Source organism: Taurulus bubalis, assembly GCF_910589615.1.
Source record: "Taurulus bubalis genome assembly, chromosome: 7".
Classification (NCBI taxonomy): domain Eukaryota; kingdom Metazoa; phylum Chordata; class Actinopteri; order Perciformes; family Cottidae; genus Taurulus; species Taurulus bubalis.
The window spans coordinates 12,890,126-12,909,522 of NC_136595.1; the positions used below are offsets into that span (position 1 = coordinate 12,890,126).

The 19,397-nt window shown below is 40.3% G+C and overlaps 1 protein-coding gene across 1 annotated transcript; it reads right to left on the reverse strand.

The window, feature by feature from the left end:
* Positions 1 to 7,211: 7,211 nt before the first annotated feature.
* On the reverse strand, positions 7,212 to 19,072 carry lurap1 (leucine rich adaptor protein 1; the record flags this gene model as incomplete). The annotated part of the gene is made up of 2 exons (XM_079221565.1): positions 7,212 to 8,081; positions 18,860 to 19,072. The coding sequence occupies 2 exons, from the start codon at positions 19,070 to 19,072 to the stop codon at positions 7,212 to 7,214; spliced, it is 1,083 nt and encodes a 360-aa protein (XP_079077691.1).
* Positions 19,073 to 19,397: the final 325 nt, after the last annotated feature.

The window sequence follows — 19,397 nt, forward strand, 5'->3', positions numbered from 1 at the left end:
GACGTTGAGGGGTACTCGGGGAGATTAGTGGTACGGTGTGGCTGCAGTCTGTGGCTCATTATAACCATTATCCTTAACCTGATTGGATGGCTGACAGAACCACGAAGCTCTGAAGGAGCAGATTGTTTTCACTGAATCGGCACAAAGTGTTCATGTGCTGATGGTGTGTGTACATCAAGAGTTCATGTGCATCTGTGTTGTGCTATAATTGATACCTTCACTACTTACTAAACATTGATTGTAACTTCACAGCAACAAGAAACATCTTTCAGATTATTTTACTTTTCTAGAAATCTATTTTTAAATGATAAATAATTTTTCCACGAGCACTTATATAATCTGTTGAACCTCTATTCTAATTAACAAACACTTTTTTGTCCATACTGTATGCTTATTATCTTTGGGAGTTAGATGAGATGATGAATATCCCTTACATTTGTAAGGAAGCAGCAGCTAGCTTAGCTTAGCATGCAGACTGCAAGCAAGGGGAAACAAGTAACTTGAAAAAAAATACACAAATAGTTTTAGGGAGAGTGTACTGCTTGCTTTTTTCACTCGCTTTCAGACATTGCAAAGCTAAGCTAATTGGCTGCCGTCTCAAGCTTCATACTGTATAAATATGAGAGTGGTTTCAATCTTCACATCTAGCACTCAGCAAGAAAGCAAATAAGCACGTTTGTCCATGTTTGTCCATCATCCTTCAGTGTCCTGTGTCTGTGTCCTCCACCCTGTCTTGTAAGCAGGAAACCTTCCCACTGTTTAACTATGCTTTTACAGCCTGCCCTAATTGTTTACGTGCACTCCATGCACGTACCACCCACTGTGGAAAAAAACACGCTCAAGTGGAAATAAAAATACCAAGTCAGTCAGAGTAGAATGTAGGTTGAAGCCGTTGTGTTTGCATAATCAGTCGATAAACCAGTTCAAATGTGCTGCTCTGCAGACGTGCTCCTTGTGGTTGGTGGTTGTAAAATAAAAAAGTCTGCTGACAAGGGCGTCTAACAACAGCCACAAACACTTAGCCTGCTTCAATTAGCAGAGCTGTGCATTACCAGACAAAACCACTGTCTCCCTGACAGTGAAAATCGATGGCTGACATTGACACCAACATTGAAACACAGCAGTTCATCTTCTCAGCAGCACATTGTCAGCACTGCTTTAGTTTCTCTGAAGGCCGAGGGACACATTGCATTAGCTGCACTACTTGTGAGAGAAGTGGTTATGTGCAAATTGTCTTACATTTGTCAATACAATTCAAATGTATGTATATGTTTTTGAGCATCATTGGTGGAAAGAGAAGCTGCCTGTAGTGTTTCTCCACTGCATCACCTGTCAATCAATCAGAGTGGATGGATGTTTCCCATTTCACTCAACTGTAGCCTACATCAGTGTTGAGAGCTACACAGGTCAAAGCTTTCATCCAGCTTGTAAGTGTCTGTTTCCATTCATTATTTAAACGGTTGCACCAATTGAGCACCGAGATGACAGAAACAATATAATCTGCCGATGAAATCGGAAAGCGGAAAGTGGATGGGGGAAACTAACGTTTAGCTGAAAGTGAACAAAAGAAGACAACCACACTTTGCACTCCTCACTAATCCACATTTCAGCCTTGACAGCTGGGTGTCCTGGCTTTCACCCACCCAGAGGGCATCATCGCACCGGTCCTTTCACCACTTTCTCACCCACACACCCTGCCATCATCACCTCAATCTGTTAACCCGACAAGCTTATGTTCAGATCTCGCCATCCCCCCGGCTTTAGAATCCTAGCCCAGTCAGAATTTAGACAGACAAAGGGGCCCAGAGGTTGTTGTTAGATTACAGGCTGATACTATCCCCCCCCTACTAGAACAGATCACTTGCAATACTACTAACTGTTACCAGAAGGGTGCGAGGGCAGGATTTAAACTGGATTTATTCATGAGCACACACTAAACACACACATGGGATGATGTCAGCTGATTTGAAAAGCACATAAACAATCAAATATCACAGTGGGGATAAACGTTTTTGATCTGTGACCTTATAACGGTGCTGTGACGACCCATTGCACCCATTGCACGAGCATGCACGAGATGGACACTGAAACCAACAATTTGTATGTGTATCATTTGTCTAACCCTGACTGTCAAATACCCTCAACACTTTTAAGGAACTTAATCGTTGAGGTGATGACAACTTTGAATGTGTGTATGTGTTCATGTAGCCTACATGTATATCTGGTGCTGACGTGTTGCTCTATGGCAATGTATGTATTTGCAATGGTTCCCTCATACCAAACTGCTGCTGATGATGTTTTTTTAGTGAAGCTGAATGATTGAGAATTGTCTTGAATATCAGGTGAGCTCCGGGCTAAAATTGTATTGTATATATCATGTTTTGTCTAGATATGTATGTAATCTAGTTCAAAATCCTTTCAATTCAACCTTGTTTCAGTTTCCTGCTGGAAGGACAGTGATGCTTTCTTTAATTTTATCACACAGGACACTATACTGTCGTTTTTGGAAATTACTATTGAGTGCTTTGAGTGCTAATGTATCTGCATTGATAAACCTTTGTGGGAGGGATGGGCCAAGTATTGATTAGAAATCTGCATATGGTTCACTGAAAGAACTCAGAGTAGTTTACATTCAGAGGTCAGTAGAGCAAAACAACTGCTGATCAAGAGATGGTGGGGAGGTTTGTGTCTTATTTGTTTCTCTTTTTGGGGGAGCAGGGGGTATATATAAGTGATACAGTTTGCATAATGGAATAAAAACACAAGCAAAACACATTTAAAATATATTTAATCATTGGATAAGCTCATATAATTTACATACTGCATAATATCATTCTCCACGTTGATGAACATAATCAGATATAACATTTCCACAAAGAAAATCTCTTGACACAAAAAAAACTGGAAATAAAAGATGTTCCAGTAACAAGCAAGATATTGATTTGACTGATCCAGAGAACTGCAGTCGGTCTCTCTGGCTTTTATCTGTCAATTCTCTAAGCTTTGTGTTGCCTCAGTAAAGTTGTGGACCCGGTTCAGAGCCCAGTGTGCACTCAGTGGGGTTTATTTCAATTCACTTCCATTTCTTTGAGCAGTTTGGGAAATGAACAAAACAAACACACACACACACACACACACACACACACACACACACACAAACACACACACACACACACACACACACACACACACACACACACACACACACACAGGGATAAATACGATTAAAGGAAAGGAAATGCTTAATGGTGCCTCTTTGAGACCTGCGTCAGTCCTGGGATAGATTGTGCTCGTGAGTGTTTGTGTGTGTATAAGAGGAAGGAAGAAAACAGCAGGAGGCCGGGAGTGGACGCTTCCTTTCCGCTGCATGTTCCGCTCAGCTCACTGTTCATCCCTCTATTCGGCCTCCAGGGAAACACAGCAAGTCTGTCTTTTACTGGAGCTTCTCAAAAAAGTCAAAAACTGACAGAGGTGACAGAGCTGTGTGCTAATGCAGAACCTGAGCAGTGGGGAATGTGAAGCAACATTACTTTATAGGGATTTACTTCATATTGTTGTGCTGCAATGAGTCATCTTCTTCTTTTTTATCCATCATTTCTGCAGTTTTCAATGTTTATTGTCAGCAGCCCTTTTCTAGAAATATGGGATTTTTCTCAACATGGCAACCCAAAGTTTGTTCATATATTAATGGCTTACTATTGATCTATGACATTAGTAAATAAATCATTAATAAGATCATTATTAAAACTTGAACTCCTTTTTAAAGGACTCTTTAAATTCCTGCAAAATGTTTTCAGGTTTCATCACAAATCCTAAGCACCATTCTTATTATTCAGACCCACCAGTCATCTCATATCTTTCATCTCACCCTCATCAGTGCTGCTAAAGCGCCACTAGCGCCACAGTGAACATTGTTTTATGTTGCCAGTAGAGCCTGCTCACTCTCATTGTCATGGCAACCTTGTGGATATCCACTCTTCTATGTAATCATGCTGTTTGTGTTGCTGCCCAGAATAGCTGGAGGGTGCCTGGCACCTGAAGCCAAGGCAAACACACCACGCATTGGGCATCTGATGAATCCTGGACTCCATAAAAGGACAAGGCGGAAGGAGTGCAGGGTTGTGTTTACCGCCATCTAAAAAATACTGGAAACTGAAACTGAACTTCGAGGTATTTTTCAGCAGCTTGCTAGTTAGTAACACTTCCATTCATATCCACACAATCACACAGCGGCTAGTATCCCTCTTTCAAAAACAATCTGTCCAGAAAGGATTATTTCTGGCCCCTAGACTGTCAGCACTCATTAAATCTCTGCCAGATATATAAAACATGTTTTAATTTTAAACTGGATATACCCACTGAAAACACATGACATCTTAGGCTACAGCGTATAGCTGCAGAGAGACACACTATAGCTTGATGTAATGTGTTTTACAGGTTTGTTCCCAGCGTTACATTTATTTTCCACCATATGGCTCTACAAATTTGAAAAGAAAACCACAAACTAGCAGAGCAGACAGACTCTTTGGCATGTGATGTTGCTTTACAGCCAACACACATGTTAAAAAGGGAAGGAGGTTTCAAATGACCTCATATCTATGGCTGGATGATATACCATGGTTGAAATGGATGTCCAGTGATCGATAGATGCTCTTCTTTTGTAAAAAAAAAATTCAGAGGGAAAGAATACGATTGTTCCAACTTTCCCGTTTTCAGGACCGGTCTACGGTGGCTGTTTCTGTGGTGCCGGCTTCATGGTGCTGTCTCTAAGCGAAGGGGCATTGTGTGTGCATGATGTGTGTGTTGGCACAGACTGAGCCTTTCCATCGGACTAGTGTGGTGGAAAGTAGAATGAAAAGAAAGGCAGGAGGAGGAGGAGAGAGGAAACACTTATTTGGCTCAAACAAATGGAGAGGCTCTGTTTAACATCTTACTGTAGCTGCATATAAAGATATATTTACAGTTAGTTCTTGCAGAAAGTGGATTGATTGACCGACTTTATTTGTCAAAGTCAAAATGTTATAACAAGCATTGTATATAGCCAGATCAGGGCAACAGTTGAGTTTGATCAATCCTGCTCCTTTATTTCCATGGCTTCAGCAACAGCATGTATGCAAGAAGAAAAAGTTTGACAGGATTTTTTTTTTTAAATAAATATAGTTTTACAGTGCATGAGATGTATGAAAAACTATGCCCAGGACTTTTAGGATGCAAAGGTGTTGGGTATCAAGCATTTCACTTTTTTGGTATTGACTGAAATGTGTCTGTACTAAATGTATGGAAAACAAAATTGTTTTTTGGTATATAATCTTCACTCAAAGGACAGAGATCAAGTGAAACATTTTAGATTTTGAACCATAATGACTAGAGAGGGGTAAGGATGTTTATGACACAACGCTTTTAATTAAATATCAGCTTTTACAGAAGGTCATAAATGGTAGGACAGAGGGTAAGCCAAACCTTTTACGAGGAGGTTTTATTTTGACAAGGTATCGTTACTGTAGCATTAAACGTAATGTAAGGACTATGTAATATGCTCACCCTTCGTTTATCAAATGTGTCGCTCTACCACTGCAGCATTAACATGACTAACTGCAGACTGGCAGATGCAGTAACACTGTGATGATTGGGTGGAAAACACTTTTGGGACTCTCAAACTCTATTCATTTACGAACCTGCAATCAGGCAGGCAGTCGACAAATATCTCTCTCTCACACACAAACACACACACCTACACACACACACACACACACACACACACACACACACACACACACACACACACACACACACACACACACACACATCCTCTCCCTGTCAGTAGTCTTGGAAACTCCTGAAGATCAGACAATATTAGATTTGCTGAGAAGAGGATGCTTATGTAAGCCACAAGAAAGGCTTCAAGAAGTATTGCTTCTCTTTTCTGATTGTTTTAGGTCTTCCACGCATTTCTCATAATTTAACCAGTAAAGCTCTCAGCTCAGGGCGTGCAACATCCACCCAGCCAATACATTTACCAGTCAACTTTCACACAGACTGGTTGGTCTAGCCATTTATACACGATGCAAGCAGGCAAGTAGGAGGCAAAAACAATAACAATAAAATTAGTAAAAAAGATTATCATAACAGCAGTGCAGTCATCTCAGGAGGGAAAAGTACAGGCATATGTAGTTAAGGTTTACACCAATCAGGCACAACATCTGCTTAGAGAAAAGTACACAGGCTACCATAACGTTAAAAGAAGAAAAGACAAATATTCAGCCATATTCAGTATTTGACTACAACCATTCACGATTAGTACCTGATGTGCAGAGTAGCTGTATTGCGAATCAGTGAATATACAATATTGCAGATGGTTGGTTAAGCACTGAAGGTATTTAGCTCCACAAAGACACGAATGCTAACAGCAGGTACATCATTTCTCAATGAGGGAAAGTTTTACTAACCTCAGTGGTCTATCTTGTATTTTAATATGCGCTACTCTTTATTCAGGCAGCGACAAGTTTTGGGAGAAACACGTTCACATGTTTTGACAAAAGGTGTTTTATATTTATGTTTTGTTAATATTTTATCAGGCAATACTGTCTATAACCATCAAGAGTACAGTTATATTGTCTAAGACAAAGAGTTTATACCATAAATTCAATTTGTGACTCATTATATAATGGGTTGACAGGGGAATACTTTGGAATACCGTAGAAAAATTGTATTTTATGGGTATTATTGTTCTGGATGAGTAGGTCAAATCATAATTAAAATCTTATAATTTACAATGCTTAATGTACCATGTCAAACAATCTAAAATCATGTTTCAGCTCTCCGACAGATCATCTTACTGTGCTTTAGAAAATAAAATAAATCAGGGAATAGAAAGAAAGACCCTGAGAAAAGATGTTTACGTTTTAAGTTTGTGTGAGGCAACCCAGTTTGGCATAATATGGTAAAAATCCAATCCTGAAATGTGCATCCACCTTAATGCTGACATCAATATTTTACAGAAAGTTAGTGCAGTCAACAGGAGGAAACAACAAGACAAAACTAATTATTCTTTGTCAGTCAAACCCAGTGTCTTTCAACAAGGAAAGCTTCACTATGTGCATTTCACAACAGCAGTTCACTCTTCTTCCTTTTCTATACATCAGTGGTCTGGTCTTTGATGTTGCAGAGGGAGTGTTCAATAGTGGCTTGAGTCTCCTCTGTTATTATCCTTCTTACAAAAACGTCACATCTTCTTGCGACTGCACCCACCGCCAGTGTGTGTCATACTCTAGATGCATTTTGCCGTTCATTTTGCAAGTATCCAAGTCAATCTTTCCGTTTTTGTAAGGTTTGAGTTTTGGGCTCTGGCCGGTTCCCCGTTTCTCGTTGATGCTGAGGCGGGTTGGGCTGCCTGTTTGTGTGATCGTTTTCTCCAGGACACCATTAGCCTTAACAACTTGTGCCTGGGTTTTATCCTGAATAGCGGGGCTTCCTTTAACCGTCTCTGAAGAATCTTGATTGGGGCCCTCAGACTTGGCTTGGTGAGAGCTGACAGGAACAGCTGGTTTACCAGTTCCCATCCCAGCATCCCCTGTGACAGCAATGACCCTAATCCCCGCTTTCCCCTTCATCCCATTACCAACACCAGTTCCATTTTCATTTGGCCCAGCCCGAATCCCACTCCCAGCACCAGAACCAGGCCTCACCCCTACCCCAGCTCCTACCCCAGCTGCTGTGACCATGGCCCCAGGGCCTCCCCCTGTCCGGCCCCCACCAGTAGCCTCTGAGACCAGTGGTGTGGTGGTGCAGATGACAGACTCCGAGCTGGAGGGGCAGTACTCATCCATGTCATCCGCCAGGGTGTCCAGGTAGCTGCCGATGGAGATGTTATCCAGCTTGTCGTTGGGGTCATGCAGGCTGCTCCAGGAGCCTCTCCAAGAGGTGTCCGGGCCCTCGCCCAAGCTGTACTGGCTGCTGGTGAGGCTGCTGCAGCGGCTCGTCAGCGTGCTGCGCTCCTCCAGCAGCCATTTCACCGCCTCGATGCCTTCATGGACCGCCAGCAACTGCTGCAAGATCTTCACGTCCATCGAACGCAAGTGAACCTGGCGGAGGAATAAAACAGGAGATATGGATGATGTTCGAAGGTTTATGACTATTTTGATTAAGTTCATGTTTTGATAGTTTGCAATAGGAACAAATATGTTATATAGGAGAACCAGACAAACTATAAACCTGGGGAACCAGCATGACTCTGCAGATGTTTATTTAAGCATTCATTCTTGGCTGCACAGGCAAGCACAAACACCATTGTGAAGCTATTAAACCTTTGTAGATTACCATAATTGGAGGTACAGTATACCAGAAGCTGGTTGGTACGCAGCAACCATTGAGGAAACACATACTTTATAAAGGTAGAGCGAAAAAGCTGAGAGATGGAAATAAAAGAGAACAGAAAGAGATACAAAGTACAAAGTGGAGATGTATTGTATTAAACTGTTTAAAAGGGACATGTGACCAACACTAACTCTACAGGAAAAGTTGCTGAGAGATGGAAATGTGATACAGTGGAAAGTATGACTTTTTCAAAATAAAATCAGGGAAATAAATCTTTAAAAAGATGTCTACATGCCCTGAAGATGGTGAAAACTACTCATACATTTAGTTATGATGTCCTCTGGTAAAATAAAGTGATGTGTGTGTGTGTGTGTGTGTGTGTGTGTGTGTGTGTGTGTGTGTGTGTGTGTGTGTGTGTGTGTGTGTGTGTGTGTGTGTGCGTGTGTGTGTGTATGTGTGAAAAAGCTAAACGATGAATAAGAGGAATAAGACGGCTGCAGTCATGGAAAATTCCTCCCCAGAATACATTTGCAGAGGTCTGCGGTGAAGTGCAGGGCCAAGAGGTGATATATGGCCCTGACATTAAAGCTATCCACCCCTTTCTGCAGATAACCAGTCTCTCTCAAAGCTTACATTTTTAGTCTATCAGTATCTCAGTATCCTCCACTTTTCTTTATTACTTTCTTCTGTCTTTCTGGTCATTTAGATATTCTCTGTTTCATTCTTTCTCAAGGCGGCTGTGGCTCGGTTTTCCGGCGTCATAACTTAAAATTATGTGTATAAACAGCGCTTGTTGCCAAACCAAGTTTGTGTCTTTTGTCTCACATAATTGTCGATACTTTCAGATAGCTTTCATACAAGATTACACTTTAATTTTATTGTAATTAATCTGTTGTTTATTACCAAATTATATTTTAGCACCAGACTGTAAAACTGTTCAAGTCTATCGCTGCCAGACAAACATGGAGTGGAGTAAAAAGAATAATATTTCCTCTAAATATATTTGAGCAGAAGTATTGTTGTAAAGTACAAGTACCTAAAGTGTGTCCTGAAATAAAGTATTTAAGTCCATACACGATACACATTATAATGCAACGATATGAAATATACTGTATAAAGCAGTGGCCCCAGTCACAACAATCACAGTAATATAGAATTCACAAACATTGAAAGACTATACAAAAGCTGCAAAGCATAACTGTACATGATTTTTATAGATCATTGTACAGTATAATTTGCATATCACTGGCCCAAAACATGCACTTGTAGCAGTTCTGTAGTAGTGTTCCGTAGAAGTGCCTTAAAAGACCTTTGCTCTACACCTCTGGAGAGGAACGTATTGATTCTTCTAACCAGCCAACACTATTTATCTCTTAGTCCTGCATAATATTTGCATCAATGGTTATGCCTCCAATAAGCGTCATGCATCATTGTAGATTTAGTCTATATGTTTTTTTCATGATCCTGAGAACAAAAACACAACTCACTGTAATTGTGTTTAAGAGCCCGGGTTCTTCCATCAACAAGGAAAGCAAAACATAAAACGTCTCATATATCATGTCTATGTGTGGGAGGTGGCTGACCTTTGTTTAAACCATTCACCATTCAAAACATCTGGCTGTGAAGGGTAAAACTACTTTAGCACATGTAGTCATGTCTGACGCTCTACCCTCTCAGTGTCAGGGCCACTGGTCATACTGTAGATGGGTGATTTGGATCAGTGGTTCCCAAACTGAGGATTGTAGGCCCCCGAGGGGTCCCTAGATAAAACTAAGAGGTGACATGATGTTAAGAAAATCGGTTGTGTCTTTTTGTGTGAAGTATTAAATACGTTCACCACTTTAGACTTCTAAAAAACCCTCAAATTATACAATAATAGAAAGAAAAATGCACCTTTGGTCCTAATGCAGGCTATGACCTTTGAGGGGTCACAAAAGCTGCTTAATTCCAAGGAGTAAAAAGCCTAAGGTTGGGAATCATCAGTTCATATACTTCATCCTTATATGTTTAATATGGGTTGAATATTACAGCCCACTATGTTACCCATGGATATGTAATATGGGCCTACATCATTAGTTCAAACGCTGTTACTTAGCCTGATGGATTGGAACCTTTAAATGGGTTGTTTATGTGACTGGTGAAGATATTGAGTCACCAAACCTAAACCATAACCACTACATGCTGAATCCCAACCCTTACCAAAACTTTCACCAACGCAGGACTTTAATTTGACCCCAAAACAAATCTTAATCCAAATATACATGAATGGTTAAGGTTGTGGGGACCAGCTTGTGGTCTCCACAAGGCTAAAAAAACAAAACAATTTTTTCAGGCTACACCTCAACACCCCATACTAGCGCTTACTGCCATCTCACTGTAGCTCTCTTAACATGCTATTAGCTAGTTTGTTTTCTACTTTTATTTGGACAAAACCTTCAAACAAATGTAATGTAGCATATGCAAAAAGATTCTTGTCTCCAAATCGATAAATACAGAATCACCCACAGGCAACCACACATCATCGAGGATGCAGAAAACACACCTTGAACAGGTGAGACGAAGCAGAATGTAAATAAATGAGCTGTGTGGTCAATGTAGCGTAGATCTGCTGATGCCAAACTCACACTGTTGGCTACATTACAACTGGCAAACACAGCTCTGACATCATGAAGGACAAATAAATAGTGAGAACGATATAGAAGATGAATATAAAAATATCTATCTGGTTATTTGCCCACCTTTTCTGTACTTGAACTAAAAATAAAAGCACACATTGCAGGGAGGACCGGCAGACAAAGAATATCAACAACCACAGCTTTTTGCGTGTGTGCGTGCGTGTGTGCGTGCATGCGTGCGTGTGTGTTTGTGGCCGTAAACCGGCTGGCGTCCCTGGGAACAGTCAGACATTTGGGCGGGGTTCAGGTTTGAGGTTTGAGATTTGTTTCAGCTGGCAGGACCGATGCCTAACGAGGGTGGTAGTAAAAGTAGCTCCATGCATGTCAGCGTTGAAGTGGCACGACGCTGACATGCTGAGCCCTCATCCAGTCTGCCCTCATTCTGCTGCTGAGCTGTCTGACATTATAGATGAATCCATGGTCGCTCTCAGACTTCAGTGTGTCATTCTTAATTAGGAAGGCTGCGTTTGACTTTCTATTCTATTCAGCAAAAGACAGATTAATGTGTGTCACAACCAAACCAAATTCATTTGAATCAACAATAACATGTAGACTCCGACATATGAAATACGTGCCAGCAGTGTGTATTCTGTCTGTACTGTAATATTCAATCCATCAATAAACACACATGTAAAAGTAATTGGTAATATAGATAAAGATGAGTCATTAATTCAATTAGTCAAAACAACTATTTTGATCATTTATTAATTCTTTACCTTTGGGTTTGGACATCACCCGCATTACGATTAGGTCTAACAAAATTGTGATGAGCATTTTTTTAACATTTTTAAATCAAATGATTATTCAACTAGTCAAAACAGATATTGGCAGGCTAATCATTATAATCACACTAAATGAAGATGTCCTTTATGCAAATTGTGTTTCAGATTGTTTTAATAAAAATAAAAGCCTACATGTCTTTCCCAGCCAACAGTGGAATCTATCCAGTTTACATCCGCGCCAACTGTGTCTAACATTTTGGATTAAGCTGGTTTTCCAGCAGGAAATTATTTTATCTTTTCATACTTTTCAGATTGATTACATCCTCTAATTAGACGGCAAAGTCAAACTGGACCCAAAGGTTTTTATGTAACACCGTTCAGGATGAGAGCAGGGAGTGGGTTAGGCATATTTGTGTTAGCCTTGAGAACTGAAAGAACACATTAATAATGTTTGCAGATTTCAGTTTTCCTGGTCAGGCTTGAGGCCAAGCATCCATAGATCCATAGGATTCTGGAAAGCTCCCTTTCCTGCCTTTGCAGATGACACTGCCCTAGTTGGTCTACTACTTAACCAATGAGCTGTCCTGTAAAAGAGAGGTTGAATGTTACATGTTTTAAAATGAAATGTTGGGAAGACTAAAGATTTCATTATTAACTTCAGAAGAAAGAAGGAGGACTTCCCAGTTATAATAAAGGGTCAGCAGATTGAAATGGTCCAGTTACACAAATCTTAGTCTCTACCTGCACAGTAGGATCAAAAAGGCTGTCTGTGATTGTTCCTTCCCCAGACTCAAAGAACAATGGCCAAACTAACAATGGTTCTGTATTTGGAAGGCCATCCATTACACAGTGGTTTTACCAGAATCAGAAGCTCATTTAGTGAGCTAACAAGGAATCCTGCGTTCTACTGAATGACTGAGAGGGTCTTTTGTTCAAGCAGCAGTCAGATGACTGACTTTTTAATGAACATGTATAGATCTGGTTTGTAGATGTACCATCTTTCAGCTGTTATTCATGTCTTAAATGTCTCTTTATGGTGTTATGTATACATTGTACTGTGTGTTTGTTGTGTACTTTGAATGTCATTTATATATTGTGTGTTGTCTGTATGAGTTGATTTTGTGGCAAATGAGTTTCCCCGTAAGGGATAAATAAAGCGATCTAATCTAATATTTGCACCACAAACAATATTCAGCGTCATTCTTTGTTTAGGATGAATCTGTTAATGACTGACACATCACTTGATTTTAAAATGACTTATTCTGAACTGTTTTCATAACACCACCTTTTCTACAAAATTAAGTAAGTGAAACAAAGAAGAATTACATTATCAGCGTATTTTATATATTATAAGATAAACATGATTACACACATATATCAAACTAAACATTGTATACATTCAAGTAAAACAAATATATTAATCAAATAACTGATCCACTGAATGACAGGCAATAACAATTAGATAATCGTGTAACTGTGTAAACCAAGTAAAAATACTGCTGCAACATCTCCTTTGTACCTCTTTAAACTAGAAGGAACCGGTGAGACCCTGAATGCACTACAAACACATCAAACAAACCTCCAACAGTTTCTCACTGAGAACACAATTTCTTCTGTCAAAAGTTGGATTTTGTGGCAGAGCAAATTGTGGCGCAGTGTTTTGGATCACTTGTTTGACACAAACATTGCACAATTCTGACACATTTTAGATGGGGAAAGTATTATTTTATTGTTATTTTTCCACCTTCAACATGTCATTTTTCTAAGTCAAAAGTGTGATACTAGAATCTAGATGCTCCATCATATTTGTTGTTTTGCTGGTCGAATGTGCCAGAAATTATGACGTTATTCCATGATACAATTTAGGTGTTATTTTTGTACTTTTGGCCATTATTCATTCTAATCTGTGATAATACTATTGTTGGCTTGTTTACATCCAGTCTTGGCTGACCAATCTTGTTTCTTGCCATTTGATATTATTGCAATGAACTCATCAGTTATGTTGGTGAGTGCAACATCATATCCAAAAATGGCATTAAAATTGAAACCCAACTTGTAATATAACAGAAGTTTCCTTAAAGGTATATTTTAGATATTATGGTGGACCGATTCTCTCTCTATAAAATGCCAAATGAAGCAGCAAGGTGAATCTAATCAGATCATTCTCTATTTTAGGGGATTGTGTAAAGTAAGAGTGCATTTTGAATAATTTATTGACAGACTGAGTGCCTAAAGACAGACATTTAGTCAGCATACAGTGCACTGTGATGACGTATGCACAGCTGAAGCCTGATCGATGACGCAGTCTCTCCCATGTCGGCGAAAACAGCTTCCCAAAGTCACACAAATACCTGACAGACTGCTGAATCACTGCCAGCAGGGACAGCACAAACACACACTCGTTCTGGCGTACACCAGCAAAATAAACACCCTCTCCCTCATCCCCTGGCGTCACTGTCTGACGTTTAACCTTCCCAATTTAACTCTGCAGACATACAGCGTCCTTGCAGAGTCCCTACAGTCAGACCAGACAGAAGGTCGGCCCTGTCTTTCCGTAAAATCCAGCTGCTCCATCTGTCTGCGTTCATCTCTGAATGCTCCGTAAAATGTCCACTCATCCATGTTTTTTGTCAAATGTTCTCTTGTGTTTTTGTATTTGACCGATCAAACCATTGTTTCACCTGTTTTTTCCTTCTCTGTATATCGTCTTTGTTCCCCTCTTTTGTTTTGTTTCTCCTTGGAAAACTGTATGTGTTTGATCACAACATGCACAGTACAAGTTGGACCAAATGAAAATACATGTTATAAAATTAAAATACCGCCTCAAAAATATTCTAAAGTGATGTTGTTTTTCCAATACTTCTTCAGCACTGGCGATTTCAAAAGCTAGTGAAAATACTTTTTGTACAGCATGCTTTAAGAAGTCGCTATATTGTCCATCTATAAATTGTTATGGTTTTCTTGTGGAGCAATTGAGGAATGCGCTTTGTACTCCCACCACCCACTCCAATCTCCTTACCACAAAACATGGCGCTTCCTTCACCTGAACAAAAAACACTTGCTAAAATAATTCGGCAATTATGTTTCCTATTAGAACATAATGTGTAGTATATAACTTTTCATAGGCAGGTCTTTGAAATGACAGCCAGTAGCCAGTTAGAGAAAGAAGACTGAGATTAAATAGACTAGATTTTGATTCCCTACAGCTCAGCTCTGCACTAACACCTAACTTTGCAATGTCATCCGTCTGCCCAGAGGTGGAAGACAGAGATAGAAAGCAATGGGGAAAAGCTGCAGAGAGATACAAACAGACATAGAGAAAGAAGAAGAGAGACATACCCCGAGCAATAAAACAACTTTCACTCTGTATGTCTCCCTTTGATAGCTGATCATGTCTAAAATACACAAAGCAGCTAGAATACAACAGGCTTTTGGTGTGTATTTGTGTGTGTGTGTGTGTGTGTGTGTGTGTGTGTGAGACCGTGTGCGTGTGTGTGTGCGCGTGTGCGTGCGTGTGTGTGTGTGTGTGTGGCTGACGGCCAGTCTTGTGTGGTTTTAAAGGAGTGTCTCTGTATCGAGTAAATCTGTTTAGATCAGAGGAGAGTGTGTCTTCCATTAGAGAGCTGCAGACAAATGCACAAGACAGAAGCTTCAAAACTGCTCCCACACTGATATACAGCAACACTAAAATCATTAATAACAACATTTATTTGATTTCAGCTCACATTGCTGTAAAATGCTCAGAGGCAATGATGTTAGCAGACAGCCTAAAGCCAGATATCAGACAGCTGAGAAGATCAGACCAAAAGCCTTTTCACTAATGAAGTACGCTCTCTATACGTCTCTTTAAGTGATCTTTTGTTCTCTGACATTATAACAATGGTCAAAGCGCCAGAACATTAGTTGATGAGTCAATTAGTGGAATGACAGAAATCTAAACAGCAACATTTTTGATAAATCAATTAAATGTTTCAGCCATCTCTGAAGCACAAATGCCATCATAACATCATCTGGTCCCAACCTCTGAAACATGAGGATTTGATGCTTTCTTTGTCCAATATCACATATTAATCGAATATCGCCAAATGCCCAAACAAATCGGCACTAAAAATTACTCCACAGCACTACCAGTGGTCAAAACCGTAACCACAGTGTATTTTTGATGTATAAGCTAGACATGCAAAGAGAGAGAGAGATTGTACAGCAATTGCCTTACTTCTCATAAAAATAGTAACTCTGGCTGATGAATGTGCCTTTATTGTTTGAAGTTTACATAAAAGTTAAAGACAGTGTGTTTGTTCCTGTATAACTTATACATTATAAAGAGTACACCGACAGTTAACAAGAAGCAGAGCCACACCATGGTCCACACACACACACACACACACACACACACACACACACACACACACACACACACACAAACACACACACACATACACACACGCACACATCCTCGATCTTATAGCATGCAGATGGTGCAGTTCACCGTCAATATGTTGCACGGTTAGATACTGACAGATGACTGTGAAACACAGACCCACTCACAAATACACAAAGAGTTGAATATGTGTGTGCGTGTGTGTGTGTGCGTGCGTGCGTGTGTGTGTGTGTGTGTGTGCATGTGTGTGTAAGTTGGCCTGATAGATGATAATCACTATGAAAGAAAGTGTACGAAAAAGAACACACATCCAGTATGCGTGCACGGGTGTGTGCACGTGAAAGCTTTTCCATTTAGCATTACTCTGCAGACACTCTGCACATGCGTTACAGCACATCTTACTAAGCAGATTTCTGATGAAAGTGCAGAACTCTTTTTCTGTACTCCTGTTACGCCACACCACTCTCAGAGATGACTTAAGCAACCACACACACACACACTCACACACACACACACACACACACACACACACACACACACACACACACACACACACACACACACACACACACGTGTACAGAGAGAGAGAGAGAGAGAGAGAGAGAGAGAGAGAGAGAAGTGGCCCTGCTCTGTGCTGAAAGTTACCCTCCCCTCCAGTTAGGAAGAGGCTCTTCATCACTTCTCTCCTCCCTCTTTTGCAGCAGAACTGATTAAACTGTTAACAAATCAGTCTGACACTCTGCTCTCGACAGATTTATAGAAGCTCTCTGGATGCTTTGTGAATCCAAACTGGGAACTTTAGTCAACTATACACATTGGAACTGGCTGACATTGGAGTCTGGGGGTTACAACAGTTTCTCAATTTCTCTTCAACATTACAATTTTGATAGTCCAATAACTGTCATAATTCTCTACAAAATGAATAGGTTGAAGGAAAATGGAGACTAAATATCAGCGTGTGTTTGGTTTCAGACAGAACTGGGGGGATGATGTCACTGAAAAGATCTAAACTGATGCCACCTATATAATATTCAGATATGTTTCTTCTTCTGACCTTGGATTGATAAGGGATTTGTAATGTATGGATGTTGAAGAATGGATTCATGTGAGACCTTTATGGTGGAAACATTCAATATGTACCTTTTGCAAAAATATTTTATGGATGGCTGAAGGGTGAATTGGTAAAGAATAAAGGCTGTAATTAAATCTTCCAAAACCGAAAAGTAAATAATAAAAAGAGAAACTGGGAGCATTTTGATCATTTTGATTGCCTCTCAACGGCTCTCAACATGGCGACGGCTGAGCCGGCGTCTCGCAGCAAAAGGGCTGATGGGGCCAACAGTGCATTTGTGTGGGGGAAAGCGGGAGGGTGAGTCCTACGCTTTAGCTACGACGCTGTCGGTCAAGACGGTGCAAACTGAAACAGCTGTTTGATCGAGAGTGGCGGCCCTGAGCGAGCCAGATGTTATGTGAACAAAGCACAGAGAATCTCTGCTTAAAGCGCACAGAGGCACAGCGACTTCCTTCTCTGCTCAGGTAGGCATTACTCACATGTTTTTACTTAGCAAATTGTTGTTTGCCAATGTATTATATATAATATAGCAGCAAACAACAATGTGCTATTATACATTGAAAAGAGGGCCAAATCTATAAGCCTACATAATGTTTCATCAGGAAATGTTCAGTTACAGTGGGGCCTCTTTCGGACTCTTCTGACTTCTACAGAACATCTGGGCTGCCTCCACACCTGGAGTGAAATAAGTTAAACTTTCTGACATGTCACAAATAATGTGTAGGCATGAGCTTGAATTAATGACTGAGTATGAAGAGCAGTCAAATGACAAATATTGATGATGCATTTCATACAGTAAGATCAGATAAATTCAATTAAATGAGACTAATTGCAATTAATAATAATAACAAATGGTTGTTTACTTTTTGCCAAGAGTTAGTGACACCTTTGTTACAGTGGTATTGATCTTCTCTTTACTCTTGGCAGGAAAGTGAGTAGGAATTCTTAAAATGCCACAGGAGGCAGAGCTAAAGTAGATTTTGGTATTTATTTGAATCTTTGTTCCACTGCTCCCGAAAGGACACTTTTATAGACATTTAACAAAAATATAGTTTTAGAATGTACAGGGAGCTACAATTGAGTTACACTCATAAATCCCCAAAGCCAATAGCTTATTGCATATGTATTGAGACATTTACGAAAATGACAAACTATGGTTTAAGGTAAATTACAGTAGAAGCAGTGTCACCATTGTCCACCAGAGAGCAGCTGACATGTTGATTGTCCAACTGAAAAATGTTCCCATTATGTCTTAAATTTAAACTAAACAAGTAAATACAAAATAAAACATGTTTACAGCTATTTCTTATTCAAATAATATTATTCGTTTGGTACCGATAAACTGATCTGCTGATAAATGTGTAATATTCACAACAACAGTCCAGTGCAGCAGATCTGGCTCTTAGATCACTGCATCACTATAATATCTAATTATGGCGGGGATTTCGTTAAATGACACCATTGACTGATTGATAAGAAGGAATGCCACATCCTGGAGAACAAGAGCCTGCACACGTTCAACAGCCTGTCACCACTCAAGCGCGAGCACGTACACACGCGCACACGTAAACACACACGCACACACAGACACACGCACACACACACACACACACACACACACACACACACACACACACACACACACACACACACACACACACACACACACACACACAGTTGACAACAGCACTCTTACCATCTCCATCTTCAGTTTCCTGATCTTTTCATCCAAACTCTTCTTTCCCGTCTCTGTACTGGTGTCATGCGCGGTGCCCTGCTTGGCGTCTCCCCGGAGAGAGGACGCCTCTTCTTGCATCCACCTGAGCAAACCCTCAGGGGTCTTCCGTCCGATTTTCACCTCTATGTCTTTCAGATCTGGGATGGTCTCGTTGGCAGTGCCCTCATCCATCGTCTTCGTGTGTTTAAGGCGAAAAGATCCGCAGGATTACGTCCTTTTCGTTTCTTGGAAAGTGTTGCCTGCCAAGCTGCGAGAGTCACTTCCTACAGGATTGTACGGCATCCTCCAGCTCCAGCTGAGTTAGACTGCGCCAGGAGAGCAACACAACTGACAGCATCAGCACAACAATTATACAATGTTCTCACAGAAGAATAATGCTCAGATATACATTCCTAATTTAGCTGAATTGTCGTCAAACGGATGAAGCCCGTGTATGTAAAGAAATATATGATCACCAAGTTAAAGCAGTTTTTTTTTTAATCTAATTTTCGGTTCA